We start from the raw sequence: 22,301 nt of genomic DNA, 5'->3' as shown, positions 1-22,301 counted from the left end.
CCTAAAATCAACATGGCCGCCTGTAACCAAACACCACATGGCATTTTACAGAAAGGTTCTTCTAAATATTATATATACAACTGAGTAAAATTGAAATTGAAAGTTATTTCTAAGGATATTGTAGTAAACCTGTTGGCTACTTTATATTAAATAAGTCAGAAAGCCTTGGAGTCTGGCCAGTCTTTTCTTCAGGAGGAAATGACATCATGTGGAGCAGGTCATGTGATCTGGAATTAACACACTTCCTGGAGAGGTGTTTTTGTAATGGGGAACACAGAGACAATTTGTTATTTTCCATATAAAATTTGATATATTGCTAAAAAATAAATATCTGTCATGATTATCTCAACTTAATAAAGAGAACATAACCTTAACCATTTCTGAATCAGCTCAATTTATCATTGCTTAGCTAATTAGAAAGTGTTTTTGTTAAATTCAGACAGTTATTTAGTTGACATTTTAGTGATATCAAGTAATTTTTTATTAATAAGTGGTTGCTTCCATAATAAATGATTATGGAATTTGTAAAGACATGATCATAATGAACATAAAAAACATGAGTTGTTTTTTTTTTTAATTTTAATAAAAATGTGTGTAATATATATCCCATGGACTCCCTCAATTTTATATTGACCCAATTGCCAATCTTTTCTCTGGGGTTAGAGAACACACCTACTGATTCAAATTCACAAAAACACATAGAGGATATTACACTCAGTTTCTTTACTTCCCTGGAGATACAACCCTGCCCTAAACCTGTCTTAAACCTGTGCTCATCCTCACCTTGAAACAAGTCTTCACCCTGAAAGGTAATGAGTTGGACTAGTTGCATTTTGATGGCAAAAGGGAGGTGGGTTCCCATACGGTGTTTGTGTAAGTAGATTTGTGTGTCTACAACACAAGTAACACACACACACACACACACACACACACACACACACACACACACACACACACACACACACACACACAGTCCTTTCATCTAACCCACAGGACACTACCATGGAAACATGGCACAAAAGGAGGGACCAGTAAACACAGACCCCAGACATCTTGGTTAGAATACCAATAGCACAGTGTGGGAAAGAAGCAGCAAGAAATAACATGTGATTCCCTGCAGACTTCATTATTCCAGCCAGTAGTTCCTCCACACATACAAACACTATAGATTCCTTCATTTTGCTATCATACTTGTAATTGTAAATGCCTGAAACTCATGGATCTGATGTAAGAATTCATTGTGTTGTTAAGTTGGGAAGAATGAAAAACACTGGACTGGGTGCACTTCATACAAATATGGGTCACAATGTTAGACGGATGGATGGCACTACAATTCATTTACTAAAGGACAACCATTCAGTGAAGGTTCATTCATCAGATTACTGCCACTCAGTCTTTTCTCCTAATCAACTAACCAACAAGACAGTCTCTGCAATTGGGCAAGATGTAGTTGAAATTTTATATTAATTACTCATAAGCAGAGGTAATTAGTTGGACAACTGTCGAAGATGCCAGGGTATTACTGTCAGAAAAGTCTATCTTTTATTGCCCTTTCAAACATGCACTCAGCAGAATATGTCGTCTTTATGTCTGAACGAGCAATCACTGCTGACTTCTGCAACAACAACAACAATCTTACTTGGTCAGACCAGCAAGACGGGCAAAAGCAGTGTGCTGTGAGTAGTCTGAAATGAATTAACGAGGAATTTTCTACATTTCATCACCAATATTGATTCAAAAATATCAGAGAGCCACAGTTTGTTATCAAAAACACGGAACACATTTCTCATTCACTCAGCTCTTCATTTTCACATCTATAACAGGCTTAAAAGTCTGAAAATTAAACTGATTGAGATGAAATGAAACACAACAATCAGGGGCTGAAGTTCAGCTTTTGGTAGGAGTCTTTCCTTTGAGTTTATTAAATACCTTCAGCATCAAACAGCAGGAGGCTCCATATGAGCATCTCCCAAGAGAGAATATTTTGTGTATCACGCATGTGGCACAATAGCAGTAACTTCAAAAATGACTTAAAATTATAAATCAAACACTCTGAAATACACGGAAAAAATACACACTGAAATACTGTTCCATGGGATCCACATTGTTTCCCATTTAAAGGACTACTAAGCGTATGAACACTGTATTTTTTACCGCTTAGAGAGTGGACAGCTAGTGGACTATGACAAGACCATTTGACAGAAACTGTATTTAGTTTCCCACAGCCATCCTCAGGCTGAGTTCTGAGCTTCATCTCAGCTGTCCATATTTATTTTACTGGTAAAGCAGTAGTTCTATTGTCAGAAATACCACATGTGTACCATGGCTCCTCTGTGGTGAGTATGTCTGAAAGAAGTCATCTACTCTGGTCCTGAACATGGGTATATGCAGGGTTATGTACTCAGTCCAGTCCTCTTTATTCTGTTCACACATGACTGGACTGCCATCCACACTGCAAATACCATCGTAAAGTCTGCAGATGACATGACTGTGGTGGGTCTTACATCCCACTACAGGGAGGAGATCCAGCACCTGACCGAGTGGTGTTCAGACAACAACCTGGTCCTCAACACCAGGAAAACCAAGGAGGTCATTGTGGACTTGAGGAGATCCAGGAAGAAAGATCATGCTCTTCTCCTCATACACGGAGAGGATGTCGAGGAAGTTCCTGGATGTCCACATCACCAGTGAACTCACATGGACCCTGAATGCCTCTCACCTGGTAGAAAAAAAAAAAAAGCCCAGCAAAGACTTTATTTCCTCATGAGGCTCAGATGGGCTGGACTCCATTCTTGGCTGCTGACAAACTTGTATAGAACCACAATAGAGAGCATTCTCTGTCTCGGTATGATGTCTGGTATGGCAGCTGAAGGACTTGGACAGCTCAGCGGATTGTGGGATGCCCTCTGCCAAACCTGGACCCTGCAGATTCAACCCACCCTGGTAACAAACTGTTTGTGGCTCTGCCCTCAGGAAGAAGGTTCAGGTCTGTAAGAACTCGACCCACCAGATTGAGGGACAGCTTCTTCCCTGGAGCTGTAAACTCGGTCCATCCTCATGCACACTCACTTTAAAAAGCTTGAGATGAGATGGAACTGACACTGCACCTTGCATGGCTGCACTTTAATCAGTCTGTTACATGTATATTTTCTTATTTTTCATGTATTTTTACTATTTTTAATGCACTGTATGTTTTACTGTCCACGTCTTTTAATGTTGACTTTTAAGCCAGTATTACCAACAAAATTTCGTTATGACATTATTGCATAATGACAATAAAGATTCTTGAACTTCAACTTTAACATTAATGTGATCTCAATGAGAAAGTGTGTCCAAACTTTTGACTTCCTCCCACAGTCCAAAAACATGCTGAGGTTAATTGATTATTCTAAATTGCCCGTAGGTGTGAATGTGATTGTTTGTCTCTGTATGTAGCCCTGTGATAGACTGTTACCTGTCCAGGTGAACCTGTGATAGACTTTTACCTGTCCAGGTGTCCCCTGCCTTCGCCTCAAGTCAGCAGGATCCAGCTCCCCCACGACCCTAATGAGGACTAAGCGGTGTATCAATGATGGATGGATGGATTTATGTATTATGCTCTAACATTTTATTAATGAAACAATTATTCAATTTGAACATTTTCTTGATAATTCAAGTGAAAATAAGTGTATATAACTGTAGCCCTAGCCCAGAGTCAAAACATTTACGTTTCAAACTCCTTTTAAAAGGTTTATTAAAAGAGGACTGATCATGTTGATGTGTAAGACCGCTCAGCCCAGCATCCTAGAAATGGCATGCAGATTGGACAAATCTGTAGTAACCCCTCTACATTCAGTAAATGTGCTGTTTATTTGACACTATACTTTGAACAGACATATAATTGACTGTAATATACACTCAGTTACCATTTGCTGAAGTACACCTCTGGAATATATCTAAATATTCCAATATGAAAGTGCAGTCTGCTGAAAGGGTTAGAGAAATCCCTCAGTTAACACACAGACATAGCGGTGTGCCAGTGCTGATGGGTTCCAACATTAAGTGGTTGTGGTGATAAGCCCATCAAGCACATTGATCCCCAGTGGATCACTGCTACGCTGCTGTTAACCTGACAGTCGATTGTCACTGCGACGGATTTATTCATTATACATTTCTAGCCAAGTTTCACTTTGATAGGACCCAGATGAAACTCTTCTACTTTTCCTTTGTCCAGTCAAGTCCAGCCAATCATATCCTTTTCCATTATATGCTGGTATGGTAACCTTGGCAACAAGAACACAAACTTCCCTCAGGAGGATAGTTAAAGTAGCTTGTAAAGCAGCTGGGGTGTGTTTTAACAGTCTTGAAGACATTTTTAATACACAAGTTAAAAGGAAAGCTCTGTTTATTTTTATGGATGCTACTCCATAGCAGTACCCCAAAAACAGGAACAGGTTCTCCTTTATGCCTATCTGCATCCAAGCTGAGGAGAGGAGGAGGTAATGTTGTGTTTTTGCTGCTGTGCTTTACTTTATCCTGTCTGTCTGACTGACTGACTGTTTGCACTCAACTACACCTGACTAAGTGACTAAGATTGCTGCTAATGCTCCTGTCGATCTTATGTTTTGTGTGATATTTTATTGTTTTTATTGTACTTTCACTGTTTTAAAAAAAATTTAAATAAAAAAATTGTTTTGTTTGTATATTGTGAACGTTTGTGTAACTGCTGCATAACAAATTGCCCTTCAAGGGACAAATAATAAAGTTGAAATTTTTAAATAAATGTAAAGGGGCTCATATCTGAAAGAGTCTAACTTCTCTCACACACCTCAGAGCCTCTTGAAGGTTTTTAATTAGGGGTAACAACAGGGCAGATGTAACTTCCAGCCTACTGGTGGTTTCATTACAAACTCTGTCATACTGACAGTGAAGCAAAAACTTTAAGAACTACTCAGTGTGCTGGGCATCCTGCAAGAAATCACTCACAATGACAAGCAGGCCGTCCATCCGCCTGAGAGAGCCCCGCCCTCCTGACCTACTCTCACTGCCAAATCAGACTCCCTTCACAACTCACAGTGAGTAACATGGCAGAGATGTCACCCAAAGTTCAAAACTGTGGGAACTCACCATAGCAATCTGATGAGCCTGTTTTATCTTGCTGCTTTCTCAGCAGCTTTCCTCCACTTAAACTGAATTTTAAAATACTGTATTTATGATGTTTAAAAATCAGCTATAAAATCCGGGTATATGGTCATGGAAAAACAGATTAGACCACCCTTGTTCTCTTCAATTTCTTGTTCATTTTAATCCCTGGTACAACTACAGGTACATTTGTTTGGACAAATATAATGATAACACCAAAAGAGTCTAATTTCAGAGCCGATATCAGACATTTTCCATGGTTTTCTTGATAATAACCAAAATAACTTCAGTTCTTCCATCAATATCTATGGCACTGTTCTGCCAAAAACAGCTTTTAGGATTCCATGTTTTCCTTTCTTTCTGTTTTAGTCCCATGATCCACACAGGAGTTGGTACTGATTCATAACCATTGTTTCTGATGACTGCATCCATGCATCTTAGCTGCTCTCCACCAGCTTCTGACATTGTTCTGCTGTCACAGCAGTCCATTCCTGTTGCACTAATTCAAACTAATTTGCTTTGTTTTTGGGTTTATGGTTCTTCATTTTGCGTTTGATGATTTTCCACAGGTTTTCAGTTGGATTTAGATCTGGTGATTGAGCAGCCAAGGCATGGTTCCAATGTTCTGGTTCTCCATCCAGGCTTTTACTGACCTTGTCTTGATGGAAAATCCAGTCATTGGAGGCAGGAAAGAGTTTTCCAGCTGATGGAAGAAGACTGTTTTCCAGAGTAGCCCCAAACATGACCTGGTTCATCTGTCCTGTTCCACCCAGACTGAAACTGCCCCAGATGGTCACTGATCCACCCCCATGTTTTACTGTAGGGGCAGATAGTCTGGTTTGTAGCTTCTCCAGGCTTCCTACATACACTTAAGCTTAAGCATGTCAAATAGGACATAAAGTATTATGAAATCAACTGCATTTTTTGTCGTGTTCATTGTATTCTTCAGGTAATATACCTTTAGTGGTACCAGGCATTGAAATGAACAAGAAATTGAAGAAAACAAGGATGTCTAATATTTTTTTCCATAACTGTATGATTACATTGTTCAAAGATTGAACAACACTCCAACATTTCCATTACAGGTGGCTTCTTGATGTTAAAAATGTTCATATAGAGCTATACATTTCCAATAAGCTGAACAACTGAGGCAGTTTTTAAAAGACAATGTAGAATAATTAAATAAGAAACACAAGCCCACTGCTATATTGAAAGGCAGTTTAAAAGAAGTGAACACATTACTGTCTGCTGAGGCTACTGTTGGGATAAGGTTGTTATCTTTGCTACTCTAAAGAGGAATTTGATGACTCTGCAAACATAGCATTAGGTTGGTCTCTGAAAGAGGTTTGTATGTGTTCACTGTAGTCAAAGAGTGAGGCAATAGGACTATAAGGTTACCAGGGTAAAGTTTGGATGCAGTGTTTCAGTGTATCAACATCTTTGCTTTTCCATCACAGAAAAATCCAGAATTGATTTAAAAAAAAAAATATGTGCATTATTCAGTTCAAATGTTTATCTGTTTGGCATAAGATGCAAACCAAAACTAGTTGTAATGTCATGACATCTAGCTGGTACAGCCACATATAAACTGAGATCCAATATAAAAAATATTTTATTTCCACCTTTATAAATAGTGTTGCCTTGGTTTTGACAACTTTCCACTTGCCATGCCATTTCTAGAGTTTCAGGGCAAAAGGACACAAAAGAAAATGTACAGTGTGAGTGTGACCCAAAATAAACAGAAAATAGTCATCTGTAGCGGCTATTACGGCTAACGGCAGGGAACTACATCTAGGTCAGCTTCATATCCATTTGTTTACATGTGTGAGACTCTAGATAGCTTTTAGGTTAGGATTTGTTTGGAAGTTTTGAATTTGCATGAAATAAATCTGTAAAACTGCATAGAAACAATTTCTATGCAGTTTTCATGGACTAATGTCTATAGCTGGATGATAGAGTTGTAGTTATTTGCTCTGCAAGTTGACCAAAGCACTACTCTTGATGCTAAAGTATGCAACACAAATGTATTTGAGATCGCAGCTATTTTTGCAACTTTGATTACAGTCACTATAGGAAAATGTACAACTTCATAGTAGGGTTGTGTTGTGCTGCCTCTGCCTAGATTCTCCCTACTTTAAATGACTTTTGATCGAGCTCCTTGCCTGTGTGTGTGTCTGCAGTTTGGTGAACCATCAAAGTGAAATGACTCACATTTGTCCTCATGTTAAACCACAGGTCCAAGTGCTACGACCCAACCACTAGGGTCTGCTGAGAGTAACAAAAACAACCAGAGGTAGTTGGTTTAGGTAAAGAAATCTATTGCTCAGTTACAAATTAACACAAAAAAACAGTGATAATACAAAGAAAAGAGGGCTGGTGGATGCTGCTGACTCAAAGAACTGAATAAAACCAAACGAAGGCTAACAGAGTTCTTAAACTGGCTAAACACAAACAAAACAACTAAACTCCTTCGCCAAACTTAAACACAGTAGCAACACCGACCACAAACAACAGATCCTAATGCAAACGAGTGAACAGTGCACAGAATTATCTAAACAAAACTGGTGCTTCTAAGCACACACACTTCCTAGGACACAACATGCAAAGCCTCAAGTTACAAATAGTTTCTCACCAGAGTTAGTGGACTGCTAACAGAAGCTCTAAATGTCTGTAGCCACAAAGAGGCACCAGGGTGAACTGGTCACATCAAACCCCAGCTGCCCTGACTGGGAGTTTGGCTGCAGATATACACACATGTGGTGATTGCTGGTGGTGGACCAATCCAACGGTTTGGGAGATGTAGAGGACCAGGGCCAGGAGATCTGGAGCTCCTGGCTAATCACTCCTCATGAGTACCAGGTGGGATCTGGAGCTCAGTCTTCGACCAGATTTAATCAATCCACTCTCCACAAGTCATCCACACAGATGCTTTAGAGTCCACTACCAACCACCTCACTAGCAGAGGATGTAACACCACGTCTTGGTAAACCATAGTATAACCACAGTTAGCCTTGCAAATGTAAACAAACACACTGACATTGAATATGAATGTGATCAGGTCAGCCAACCAACTGACCAGGACACGTCCTCTGCAGTGTGACATTATGGCTGCTCCAGATAGTTTCTTTGTGTGTTTACTTCCAGTAACACTCAGAGGTAAGTTTTTTAAATGGTTTTTGTAAGTGCTATGTTTATCTGGAAGCTCTAAGAGGCTCCCACAGAGTACCCCAACGTAACTTATTTTGCACAAGTCATTGTTTTCCCAAATCTCAACAGAGGTGGTAAGTACAAGTTTAGCTATAGAGAATACATGATTTGCCAGCATTCTTTTGCAGCCATTCGTTTATTCAACATAAATAAACCCAAATTTCTTGTTGAGGTGGAAACAGAAAATCTTTTTCTGTTCAGTAGACAAAAATGAAATCCATTTTATTAAAGTCCTACACATATGTCAGTCTGCACAGTCCAGAAAAACAACAACATGAAGGATACAACGACCAAAACACATTTTTCATTGGAGCTGGATTTAAGGGGCCCCTTGGGATTTGAGAGACGGGTCAAGACAGTGAAAGAGAATACACAAATAGTTTATCCTGATGCTCCTGTAGCATCTCCTCTCTCTGTCAGACAGGTCTGCTTCATTCTGTTATTTAAAATGAATGAATTATTGTCCTCAGATTATCCAAAACGCCCTGCAAAAACCACTGAATTATGCTCCCACAATATAGTTTGTTGTGAGAGAAATATCAGTACAGCTTCTGTCAAAATGCACTGCATGCATGAAGAGTATACAGCTTAAGCTCAGTTTCAAAGTTGCCCCATAATAAGACTATCAAAACACCAGAGAGAGTGACTGGTGTGCTTTGCATGTGTTTAGGTTGATTTGTGTGTGTGTGTGTGTGTGTGTGTGTGTGTGTGTGTGTGTGTGTGTGTGTGTGTGTGTGTGTGTGTGTGTGTGTGTGTGTGTGTGTGTGTGTGTGTGTGTGTGTGTGTGTGTGTGTGTCTACATGCTTCTTCTCCTGTAATGCTGCAGCATGGACCACTGAGCTTCCAAAGGACTGAAGCACAGGGTGTGGAAAACTCACTGGAATTCAGCTCCGAGCTCCAATCACATACTTCAGGCCTGAATCACGCTGGTGTACGATCAGCCCCCAACCGTCAACACACATTTGCTCATGCTGCCTGCTGATAATGCTGGCTTCAAGTGATGGCATGGCTTATTTATCTCTAAGCTTTGTCACATTTTGGGACCTTTAGATACAGATGACATTTTAATTGGTAAACCTTGGATGATAACGTACTGTATGTGGTAACATTAACATTCTGATATGTTGTTCAGCATGCAGAGGTTAGTTCTGTGGCCTCACAGCAACAAAGTCCTGTACTCAACTTGCTGGTTGGCTGGCCTTTCTGTCTGCATAGGTTTTCTCTGAGTGCTTCAGCTTTCTTCCGCAGTAAAGTGAAAAACTTTGAGACTGTGTCTATAACTTTTTCTTACCCAGCAGACTTTTAATAGTATCTTGTCTGTTTCTTACTGGCCAAGAGAAGTGTATTAAACATTGGTGTAAGTTCTCATTTTCATCTGGCACTAACTGTTGGACCAGTTAACTTTATTAGAAGCAAAATCAAGGTCATCATACATCCCCTTTGTATGAGACAAATCATTTCTGACTATTAAAGCATGTTTTAAAGGAGCACATCTAGCATTTGGCTCCAATGGTTTGTGAATAATAATGTGTCAGGGTTGGGGCCACAGCTGTTAATTTGATGAGTCAGAGACACATCTAAGTTACAATTAGGTTTCAAAGTCAGTATCAACAGATTCCACAGAATAAAGTGTACACATTAGGAACCTTTGGAACCAGAATGCATATTTAATTTTTTAACACACAGAAAGTATGGTCCCTGCACATCATTCTAATTAAAACATGAGTTGAAAAGAAGAAACAATGACTTCACTGTTCTGTAACCAAAGGCTTAGAGGGAAACAAAAGATCAGCAGGGCCTTTGCTGCTCCCACTCACCAATAATGCTGCTAAACTATGTGCTTCATTACAGGGAAATCCTCTCAAAGGTTTTCCTAGTCAATAGCAAGTCAGGTTACTTTGTTTTATTTTTTATTTTACAGGCACAAAAAAGAACCCTTTTGTGGCAAACCTATGCTGCCAGTTACGAAGGTTGGGTGATTTTCTTTCATTGAAGTCTTTTAAACATTCATCTTCCTAGGATGTGGGAAACCTCTCTACTGAGGGCCAGACCACCAATAAGTTTAAAATGCCACTTGTTTGTGCTTCAACAGAATAAAAGAGAATCTGTCCCTGCTAACAGTCAACCGCCATAGAGTGATAAATGGTAAATGGGATGCATTTAAACAGAGAACTGTAAGTATGCATAAACAAAGTCAAAAACTGACTCCCAAATAGAGAGCAAGCAGAGCGAACCATCCTGCAGCCCCAGTGTCACCATGACAATAAACAGGGACTGCACAGATACAGCGTGAGTCCACACACCTGTTGAAAAAACTACTATCAGCAACCTGCAACAATCACATGCAAAGCTAATACAGAGAGCAGAAAGACAGCCGGTTTTCACCTGATGCTAATGTCAACAACTAAAGCTAATGTTTATAGCTAATACTAACAGATAGTGCCTTATGCTAAAAGCCCGTGCCCACAGACCAAATGGAACTGCCAAACCAAACGACCATCTGAAATGTCAATTTTGCAAATAAATCACAGAACAGGGGCAAACTGTTTGGTCACTGGGTGGAGTCCAGTAATAACTCTGAGCATATGAATGAATCCCTTTCAAGAGGGGAACCTGCACAGACTTGAGACATAGCTCGTGTCAGTGAGATAAACCCAGGTAGAGTGATGATCAGGTAATGTCTGCTGTCTGAACAACATATTTAGAATATTTCCTTAATATGTTGGACAGTAATGGAGAGTAAATCTGAAGTACTACATAAGTCATAGGATGAGTATAGAAAATGCCTTGTTTGTAGAGAAAAAACAAGGCAAAAAACAATGCTGTGTGAAGTATAGAATTACAACTACTCAGACAAACTCAACAAAATGCCATCTGTCTCAACTGTTTCAACTCAAAGGACCCTACATCCTTGAGCTCCCAACTCCCTTGGGAGGAGTGTGTGCAAAACACACTCCCCTGTGCTTCATCTATCACTCTTCCAGGGATCTCTGGGGTATCAACCTCCAATGTTCTCTCAAGAACAGGAAGTAGCTGTCCCATCTGTTCAAGCCCACCTTCAACAATGTGAGAAGACCTGGAGACAGGCCCACCCTGTTCTCCTCCAAGCTTCTAAAAAGATGCAGACCCAGACCAAAAGTCATCGCATTCCTGCCCTGACCTACGCTCCCAGTCAGATGGTTTGGTTGCTCTCCAAAGATCTCCCTTTGAGAGTGGATTCCAAAAAGCTGTGACCCCGTTATGTGGGTCCTTCCAAAATTATGACTGACATTGTGCATCGATGACTGAAGAAACCATCAACCAAAGGGTGACCAAAGTGCTTCCCAGTAAAAATGAGAGAATAGCTTAATGAAACATGCTAAATGGATGAGATCACTGATTTACTCCTTAAACTCTGTGGAAAAGACATTCAGGTATTTAACTCAAAATTAATTTTCCATGTCAAAAAAATCATTTCTGACCACATGAAAGGAGTGTGACCTATGTAGTACTGAATTGTGTAGATAGACCTTTAAACTATGTTTCATCATATTTGTGTTCAGGAGTTTCTGGGCGATCAAGTCATGGTTTAAAGATACACCAGTGCTATCTGCATGACCCCTTGTCCCCACACTATAATGTTACAAAATCTAGAACATATCAGCTCCAGAGGTTACTACTCCTACTGCAGTCATGCACTTCGCTCTAAAGTTAGGTCACATACATCACGGCATCTCACAGAAACAAACCACTGAGCACTCCCACACATGCTGCATTACAGATTGCAACAAATGTATGAGGAAGGTCCAGAATTATGACAAGTACTTTGTCCTAATTGCACTTAGCCCGCATGAAGTAGTGAATTCTTTCAAAGGGAAGCTGTAGTACATACTGCCAGGAAGTGAAAGAATAAGTATACAATTTGGAACGCTGCCAGAGTTTTCTTGCTATAAGGGCAGAAACAACAGTAGCCATAGAAACCCAACAGCCCATTTAAAACCAGGACATCAGTTGTGATGAAAAACAGACTTTCAAATAAATAAAAAAAAAGACACATTCTGAAGATGAGAGATTTTCACTCATTTGTTGAAAAGGTGCACAATAAGCAGCCCATCAGATAGCATTCACCCCCACTACCTATTTATGACTCCGTCCACACAACTCTACTGTGGTCCAGGTTACTGTGGAAAGCACTCAGAGAGGATAGAGATTATGGTCTGGCGCTATATAAATAAATTCAAAGGGGACTGATAAGTTAGAGCCTAAAGTGGTGGAAAAACTACGACCAATGAGTTATCATCTATGACTGTACCTTCATTGCATTTAAATCTAGTCTTTAATTGCGTACAATAAAATTAGGCTACTTGACTATTTAGTCTAACACTGACCGAATCCCATTTAAAAATGTGTTAATACCACATGTTTATAACGTATTTGCTAAAATACTGTTTAAATTGTCATGGTAATAAAATTCAGGCGTGGTGTTGATAGTGATATCTAAACTTTTCTCAGAGTGATGACCTTGACTGCAAATAATCATTATTTTTTTGCTGTTAGTCACTTCGGTCCACTCTAACCAATCATGGACATATGAACATTAATATAAACTTGAATTTAACTTGCATTTTTTTAACATACCTATCCATCCATCCATTATCTATACATTCCTTATTCCTCATCAGGGTCATGGGGGGCTGGAGTCTATCCCAGCTGACTGAGGGTGAAGACACCTGGACAGGTAACAGTCTATCACAGGTTCACCTGGACAGGTAACAGTCTATCACAGGGCTACACATAGAGACAAACAATCACACTCACATTCACACCTACGGACAATTTAGAATCACCAATTAACCTCAGCATGTTTTTGGACTGTGGGAGGAAGCTGGAGAACCTGGAGAAAACCCACATATGTAGAGGGAGAACATGGAAACTCCATGCAGGAAGATCCCAGGAAGGTGAGGAAGCGAACTGGGGAGTGCTAACACAAGGCGAAAGTGCTAACCACCAAGCCACTGTGCAGCCCTGAACATAACTATTTAAATGAAATGTAACAGCCAGACCTCAACAGTGACAATGCCAACGCTTATTCAATCTATAGAGAATACAACTACTACCAATCTGTTACTTTCTCTATGTGAGTAAAAGACAGTGTGGCCTCCATATTTCCTGGGTAACCAACAGTTACAGGAGGAAATCATCATGCATCCACTCCTTCATTTGCATAACAACGGCCACAGAGGCCTGAGCCAACTCTGTGAGCCTGAGAGTCTCAAAGAGCTCCAATACTTGTGTAAAAAGAACACCATCACCCCTCCCACAGTTTTCCACTAGTGGCCACTTAACTCAGTGTTCTTTCCTAGAATTCAGTTATTGAAGAAAGGGCCATGCAAATCAGTTGTCCAAAGATCTGCATGTTGATAAGGCTGAGAATGTTACACCATCAGACCCCTTCATGTGGGCCCATTAGAAGGATGTGAGTCTATGTTTGTGAAGTGGCTTAGAGAAGGACATCAGCTCTAGTGGGTCAAGAATTTATGGAATAATTAATGCTGATGTTAGACTAAGAGGTAAAGGCATTTTTTGCTTAACAAGTAGAGTGAGTTGTACCACTGCTGACATTTAGGGGAGCTTAAGATGTGTGTTGGATCTGACCAAAGATGACATTTGGACAGAGACCAATGCTTGACAACAGCGAAGTATTTTTTTAAAGCTACCATTCCACATCACATGCTTTGTGACACTAATGATTTGGTTCTCCAACTCCAACTTTATTTATTTATATGCCTCTCTCTCTGTCTCACACACACACACACACACACACACACACACACACACACACACACACACACACACACACACACACACACACACACACACACACACACACACACACACACACACACAGAGAGAGAGAGAGAGAGAGAGAGAGAGAGATCTGGAGGGCCAGAGAAACCTAATGACCGGGCAGAAAAACCACAGGTCCAGAAAAGGAAAGGCAGTCAGTTAGTCATTACCATCTGTACCGCTCATTTCATCCTCCTTTGTGAGGAATGCTTTCTTTGGTTCTTCTCTTTGCATTCTGCTCGCCTGCCGGCCCTTCTGTCCCTTTTCTCTGTCCCTCTACTTTCAGCTGTTGGAAGAATTTGGTTTAGAGCTTGGTCAAACAAATCAAGTGGGTCCTGGAGTGATGTCATGGATGAGCTAACTAGGTGTAAAAACACAACAGCTGCTCTAGTAGGCAATTCTGCAACTCAAAATAGGCACCAATATATAATGTGTTATTCTTTTGCTTAGGCTCCACGTCACCACAAAGTTGCATTAAATTCGACCTGGTAGTTTTTGCATAATCCTGCTGACAGACAACCAAATAATTCCATGGTAATGAAAACACTACCTTTTCTACAGAGAGACAATGTGCCCTATCCTGTCTGTAGCTCTGCTACTGGTTCTTACTGAAGACAGAAATCTTCAAACATGGCTCATAAATTCACACACGTGCTGAAATTTCAAAACTTGATCTTGATCACACACACACAGCACATATCTGCAGTAGCTACAACATAGCACTGCTAGTGAGCATTACAGAATATTTACAGACCAGGTGTGGTGTGGTGGTGTGAAGGGGTTGGTTTGCTTGGAGGCTTGCACTGTCACATCTGTCTGAAAAGTCAAGATTTATCCCAACAGGCACGAATCTCACACTTACTCTTGCATCAAACTAAAATAAGTTTTACTTCAAAATCAACCTATTCATTTATCACAGATGAACGGGTTTCAGTCACAGGTGGGGCATTGCATACATTCAATAACACCATTGAGATTTTAGGTTGAGCAGAACAGTTTGCTAGAGAACATGTTTTTTAAGAATAACTGACAAACTGCTGTTTGAAGACTAGTAACAGTCAAGCAATTTTGTTCTGATAAAAATTTAAGACTGGATGCTAGCCACTCCAAAATTAAACCTCATGTGCAAGAAACATACCTTTTGGAAAAAAGCACACACAAGTTCAGAGTTATAAATAATGTAGAGTGTGGTCAGACAGCAGTTTGTGCATGTTCAACATTAGATTTATAGAGCAATAAACCTGAAGTTCAATGCTCAAAATTTTAAATTGAGATTGGTGTGAGTGAGCTTGGTTGTCTTGTCATCTACAACAACAAAACCCACCAATCAATTGGATAAAGGAGGATGTGAGATCCTGGAGTCCCCACTGCCATGCTAACTGTCTCCACTCTGCTCTCACCTGGCTCCACCAAAACCCATTAACCTGGCCCAGGTTCCTCTGGAGAACTGCAACCTTCTTCCCGTCTTCAGCAAAGAGGATGCTCTCACCCTACCTCCACAACGACCCAACAACTGCCACTGACCCGCTCCCTGATGCCTCCCTGCCCAGTAGCTTACTATATAATCTCTCAAAGCCTGAACAGACAGCTATGGAGACGTACATCCAGGATTCTCTGGCTGCTGGAATTATTCGACCTTCCTCCTCTCCAGTAGGTGCTGGCTTCTTCTTTGTCGACAAGAATGATGTATCACTACAACCTTGTATAGACTTTTGTAGCCTGAATGACATCACGGATAGCAACACCTACCCCTTGCTTCTGATCAATTCTGCCCTCACCGCTCTACATGGTGCTAAAATTTTCTCCAAACTGGACCTCAGGATACCACACCACTTCATCCGGATCAGAGAGGGGGATGAATGGAAGAGGGTATTCCACACCCCCCAGGGCACTTCGAATATCTGGTCACGCCATTTGGTCTCACCAGTGCACCAGCCATGTTCCAGAACCTGATCAATGATGTCCTCCATGACATGATCAACCGGTTTGTCTTTGTTTACCTTGACGACATCCTCATCTATTCTAAAAGTCGTGCCGCTATCTCACAATGATACAGAAATCTTTAGAAATGTGTTTTAAAATAAAAATAATGAAATACTGTTCATAAAAGAAGAAGCTATAAGCAGAGGTGCTCTACAGATATCCATTATTGTAAACCAAAGTTTTTACCACATATGGTATCAGTATATCAATACAGCAAAAAATGAGTTCTGAAACTCTTTCAAATATTTTGACACAATATGTATTGAAAAATGAATATTTTTGACAGCACTTGTGCAGAGGACAGAAGAAATATACATGGCAAACATGAGGTCAGAGGTTCTAACAGCGAAAATCCAGGGGTAAGAATCTGACTGTTGTGACATATAGTGGGACAAGACAGATATGCAGAACTTAATGTACTGTCCAATGTCATGTATATGGCAATTATCATACACACTATGACTTTATCCATCACTGTTGCACTTCAACATGTTCAAACCAATTCAGCCATCTGTGTTTGAGCTCCTGCATCAGTGGAACTTAGAGTCTTCTTGTAGAGGTCCACAGTTATGACCTTGTTTTTGCTAGATGATGGGACGGATATTTCTTAGACATCCTTTGTCCAATACTTCAATCTTAGATTGAAGTTAAATAGTGATCCACTGTAAGCTGTCTTCCATTGCAATGAACATCTACATATAGGTGATTTTTAGGATGTTCTACCATCCAGGGTTCAAACGTATTTTCTCTTCTTACTCTTGTAATCTAGACAAAACTGTAACAGCATCACCTTTTGGATGTAGAAGAGTTAAGGCTTTAAGTAGGCTGGTGTGTTGAACAAAACAACTGTCTTATAGGGAGTCAACACATGCACCTATCTGTTCCCAGTAGAGCAGAACCTGCACAATAATCTAACAAAGAGAAAAGAGAAAGAAGAGGAACTTACCTGTATAGGAGCAGACTGGTATCTGAGTTTCTGAGGAGACAAAGAGAATTAAACACTGATGAACAAAACATTTTGGTACGTATAATTAAGCTTTGAATATCAAATGCTGTAATTTGTTCAGATCAGTGTGTCTCAAAGTGTGGGGTGCACCCCTCTGGGGGGGCACAGAGGATTGACAAGGGAGACGCAAGCGACTGGGAGGAAAAGGTCAGTCTACGCGGAACTAATTAGCTGAACTATTATCTTAACGTCGGCCTGTTTTTCGCGGTGCACAACAATAGTCAAACTGCATTGGCCATTTCTCAATACCAAGTACGGACTTGGAAGTACGGACTCCCGAGAACGCGAGAAGGCATCATTAATGTGCAATTGGAACACCGAAGTACTTGACGACGTCACCACCTCAGCTCATTTATCGATTATTTTTACTCATCTGGGCAGGTGGAGAGGGGACTACGGCTAGATTGCTGTTGTGTAATTTTAGCTCCGCCTTTATTATCAGTGTCACCACCAAACCCGACTCCAAACTGTCCAGTCTGGGTCTGAGCACCTCTCTGTGTGACTGGATTCTGGTTTTCCTGACCACTAGAACCCAGGTGGTCTAGGTGGGTAGACACACTTCCAGTTCCTGGAACCTGAACACCGGAGCTCCCAGAGGTTAGTCCTCAGCCCTCTGCTCTCGTCCCTCTACACACGACTCTAACACCACTGCAAAATCATCAGATGACATGATCATGGTCAGACGCATCATTAACCGTGACGAGCTAAAGTACAAGGAGGGGGATGACAGCCTGACAAACTGCTGCTGAACGTCAACAAAACCAAGGAGCTGATTGTGGACTTTGGGAGAAGTCCCCAGATGACTTACACTCCACTGAGAATGAACAGATCACTTGTGGAAAGGGTGTGCAGCTTTAAGTACCTGGGAGTGCACATCTCTGCAAATTCAAATTTCACCACAATACATCCAATTCTGGCTGTCTTGATAGAAAAGTCAGAGGTTGATCCAACTGTTCCACTGAATAAGAAGAACTAGACAGTCTCAACACATCTGTCATATTGTTTGTGTGGAATAAGCAGTCAGGAAAAAATAATACAAGTAGACCACTAGCTCAGAACTGTGGTGAGATCTGGGGAAACGTGCATAAAACTTTCTAGATTAATAGCCACACTTCTAAAGCTGCATGTAAACCTGATTCTGTTTCATAAATCTCAGTCATTGTGCAAGTGGGTGCATGTGCACAAGCTTAGCTGCCACTCCAACAGTCATCCAGAAATGGATGTAGAAACACCGTTACATAAGATCCTTACACACAGTGGTGGTTAGTTATAGCTTCTGGACCACCTATTCATCGCATGTACATGTGAACCATCATTGCATTAATATCCCAGTCATCATCATAAATGTTAGAAGGAGGAACAGTGATTCATCTATAAAGCCTGTTTTAAAGCAGACTTTGGAGGGCAGCCATGACGGTTATGTTCAAATCACATGTGAAAATAACAATGATAAAAATCTTCATTCCCCATAAATCATTTAAAATCAACTTCAGGAATACATTTTACCAAAGATATGTAGACTGCAAAATACAAATAAGATAAACAAAATAATATTACGTTGGTACAGTTTGGATGCTTTTAACTGGACATCTGAATTCTGTATTCTGCTTTCACAAACAAAGCAAGTAAATACCAATGAGGAAATTTGATAATTGTTATTTATACTCATTTAACTTTTATGCCTCAACAGTGAAAAGTGAATGTACTTGTTCAAAGGACAAGTTTCTCGTCTTTTTAAAAGCATAATCTTTCAAACCGTAGTTTAGAAGAGTACTGGTAAAAAGACAGTTTTTCAAATACAGTTGTCTCTTGTCATTTTTTGTGGTCTCACTGTATTGCAGATTTTTAAATTATATATATTTAATATTGTATCTAAATCTGTGGATGTCCACAATAGATGACTCTAAACTATGTAGACATTTTCTCAGTTTTCACTTCTTTTGTTTTCTATGCCTTCCATTCTCTCTGACAATAAAATGAACAGAGCCACAATTAGTTGGCCTTGAACAGTTTCATCTAATCCACTTATCAACAGTACATACACATTAACAGCTAGACTCAAAAGTTTTAACCAAAAATAAACATTTGAGGCAAGTTCCTTGATCACAGATTCAAAATCAAAGTCAATAACTGGAAGTTATATTTTTCAACTTCATATAACTGGAAGTTATATTTTTCAACTTCATATAACTGGAAGTTATATTTTTCAACTTCATATAACTGGAAGTTATATTTTTCAACTTCATATAACTGGAAGTTATATTTTTCAATTTCATACTGCAAATTTTCTACTATTGAGGTCATTTTAGTCTTTCCAATAAAATACTCAAACTTTTTCCTACGGTTACTTTTCTCAAGCTTATGTCTACAACTTGTGTTTGAATACTGTTTAAAAAAAAATATATATATATATATATGTGTGTGTGTGTGTGTGTGTGTGTGTGTGTGTGTGTGTGTGTGTGTGTGTGTGTGTGTGTGTGTGCTGTTGATCAGTGGATTAGATGAAACTGTTTAAGGGTCAACATATAATTGAGAGACTTTTTGTAACATAGTTGACATTTTTACTGTTTTCAGGCCTAAAATCAACATGGCTGCCTATAACCAAACACCACATGACATTTTTAATTGAGTAAAATTGAAACTGAAAGTGATTTATAAAGCTATTGTAGTAAACCTGTTGACTACTTTATATTAAATAACTCAGAAAGCCTTGGAGTCTGGCCAGTCTTTTCTTCAGGAGGAAATGACATCATGTGGAGCAGGTCATGTGATCTGGAATTAACACACTTCCTGGAGAAGTGTTTTTGTAATGGGGAACTTAGTTGGAAGTGATTTCTCAGACACAGATAAAATGATATTTTCCATATAAAATTTGATATATTGCCAAAACAGAAATATCTGTCATGATTTTCTCAACTTAATAAAAAGAACACAATCAAAACCGTTTTTGAATAATTCATTTTATTATTATTTAGCTAATTAGAAGGTGGTTGATATTAAATTTGGTTATTTAGTTGACATTTTAGTGATATCCAGTCATTTTTTTATTAATAAGTGATTGTTTCTATCATAAATAATTATGGAATTTATAAAGACATGATCACAATGAACATAAAAACATTAGTTTTTACTTTCAATAAAAATGTGTGCCAGATACATCCCATGGACTTCCAAAGTCCCTCAAGTACAGCCTGAGCCTTGCTGTGCTGTGGTAGGTGTGCTGGATAGGACTTCTGTTGTTAGATTCTGTCATTTCTTAACGACCCCAAACCTTTGAATGCTAGTGTAGATGCTGACTGCTTCAGCTGTCAGTACTTCATTCATTCCGACAAAATGTGAAACTTGTGTAACAGGTCGATGGCCAACAGAGAAGGCTGATCCCAGAGCAGCTAATCTGACTGACACTTGTTGGACCATCTGACCAATATCACCAAATGTGCTCTACCGTGATTAGGACGTTTTCCTTCACCTCTGCTACACTACTCAAATTCCATGACCGAAACTGTAGGGAAAGGCTCTCACCTGGTACCACCTGAGCAGCGCCCAGCAGAGCAGGTGGGCCGCCAGACTGAACTTGGCGGTCCGGTACCTCTCCGCCAGACCGGACAGAACCGGCAGCAGCTCCGAGCGTCCCCCGCTGCTCGGCTGCTCTCTGCGGGCTGAGCCGCTGCTCCTGGCGGCCGTGTCTCTGCTGCTGCCCGGCCTGTCCATTGGCGCTCCCCGCTGCTCTGATGTTGTGTTCTCCTCCGGGAAAGTTCTCAGCTCGTCTAGAAGTTCCTCACGGCTGTGCTGGAGCGCTAACTGAGACTTAATAAATGCCTCCCATACGGTCCAGCTTTTCCATCCAACGCTGGACGGTAACGATGCCAGAGGAGACACCGGCTCTCAGACGTTACCGGCAGCTTAGATTCAGGAACACTTTGTATTAAACGCACTTCGTTTATGAATTTGAAGATTCCACAACCCCTTTAAACTCTCGTTCATCACTGGCTGCCTGTGGTTTTACTGCATGTGATCACAGTGCTGACTCACAGCGCCCCCTGCTGGCAGACACTTTTAATACCTTTACATCCACAACATCAATAACTAGCCTGGTACGTTTACACCATGTGTTCCTGCATCCTACAGTCTGTTGTTTAGCCCTTAGACCAGAGGAGTCAAACTCATTTTAGTCCAGGTTCCACATTCAGCCCAGTTTGATCTCCAGTGGACCAGTAAAACCACAGCATAATAACATACAAATAACCACAACTCCTAACGGTTCCTTTGTTTTAGTGCAAAAATGTTCACATTTAAGGAATTATCTTTTTACAAAACGTCATGAAAAACCTGAAATTTCTTAAGAAAAATAAATTCAGTTTCATCAACATTCAGCCTCAGTTTATCATTTCCACATTACAACTTCCAGATCACAGAGTGTTGACAAAGGAACAACATCTAGTCACAGCTACCTGGAACTGAATGATATAGGATTTTACCTTATGACAAAATGACAAAGGTCAGACAACAAAAGACAAAAAACAAGACAAAAAATTACAAAAACGAGACACAAAATGACAAGCAAAGCTATAAAAACATGAGACAAACAACAAAAGTCAGACAAAAAAAGCTTTCCGTTTCGTTTCTGTCATTTTGTCTTATTTTTGTCATTTTGTTTTTTTTGTCATTTTCTATCTTGTTTTTGTCATTTTCTGTCTCATTTTTGTCATTTTGTGTCTCATTTTTTGCATTTTTTTCATTTTTGTCGTTTTTTGTTTTGTTTTTGTCATTTTCTGTCTCATTTTTGTCATTTTCTGTCTTGTTTCTGTCATTTTGTCTTGTTTTTTCTCATTTGCGGATGTAAATTAGCATTGTGCTATAATCTGGCATATTTACGCCCATTGCTGCATAAATAGGCATTCATTAATGTGCACTGTCCCTACCAAATAAATAAATAAATCAAATGTCCTGTCTCGTTTTTGTCTTTTGTGTCTTGTTTTCTTCATATTGTGTAACATTTTTGTCATTTTGTGTCTTGCTTTGTCATTTTGTGTCTTGTTTCTGTCATTTACATCATCCAACAGTTGTCCTACAGAATGGGTAGAGCAAAGCTATGTCCTCTCTTCTATTTTTCATATTTTCATCCCATTGACAGCCTTGATTTAATGTCTCCCTCCAG

The 22,301-nt window shown here is 39.9% G+C and overlaps 1 protein-coding gene across 4 annotated transcripts in view; it reads right to left on the bottom strand.

The window, feature by feature from the left end:
* Positions 1-21,081, bottom strand: part of arhgef4 (Rho guanine nucleotide exchange factor (GEF) 4) — a 117,572-nt gene extending 96,491 nt beyond the window's left edge. For 3 of the 4 annotated variants that reach the window (XM_023299997.3, XM_035943787.2, XM_035943790.2), the window contains exons 1-2: positions 20,666-21,079; positions 17,084-17,113 (exon numbers count right to left, since the gene is read on the bottom strand). In XM_023299997.3, the coding sequence (XP_023155765.3) occupies positions 17,084-17,113; positions 20,666-20,854 (219 nt within the window). In that variant the 5' untranslated portion in view covers positions 20,855-21,079. Of the gene's footprint in view, positions 1-17,083; positions 17,114-20,665 lie in introns of all 4 variants that reach the window. The other variant, XM_055006977.1, reaches the window with a different exon arrangement.
* Positions 21,082-22,301: the final 1,220 nt, after the last annotated feature.

This window comes from Amphiprion ocellaris, chromosome 22, assembly GCF_022539595.1.
Source record: "Amphiprion ocellaris isolate individual 3 ecotype Okinawa chromosome 22, ASM2253959v1, whole genome shotgun sequence".
Classification (NCBI taxonomy): domain Eukaryota; kingdom Metazoa; phylum Chordata; class Actinopteri; family Pomacentridae; genus Amphiprion; species Amphiprion ocellaris.
The sequence above is the reverse complement of the archived record's forward strand: the minus strand, read 5'-3'. Positions and strand labels throughout refer to the sequence as shown.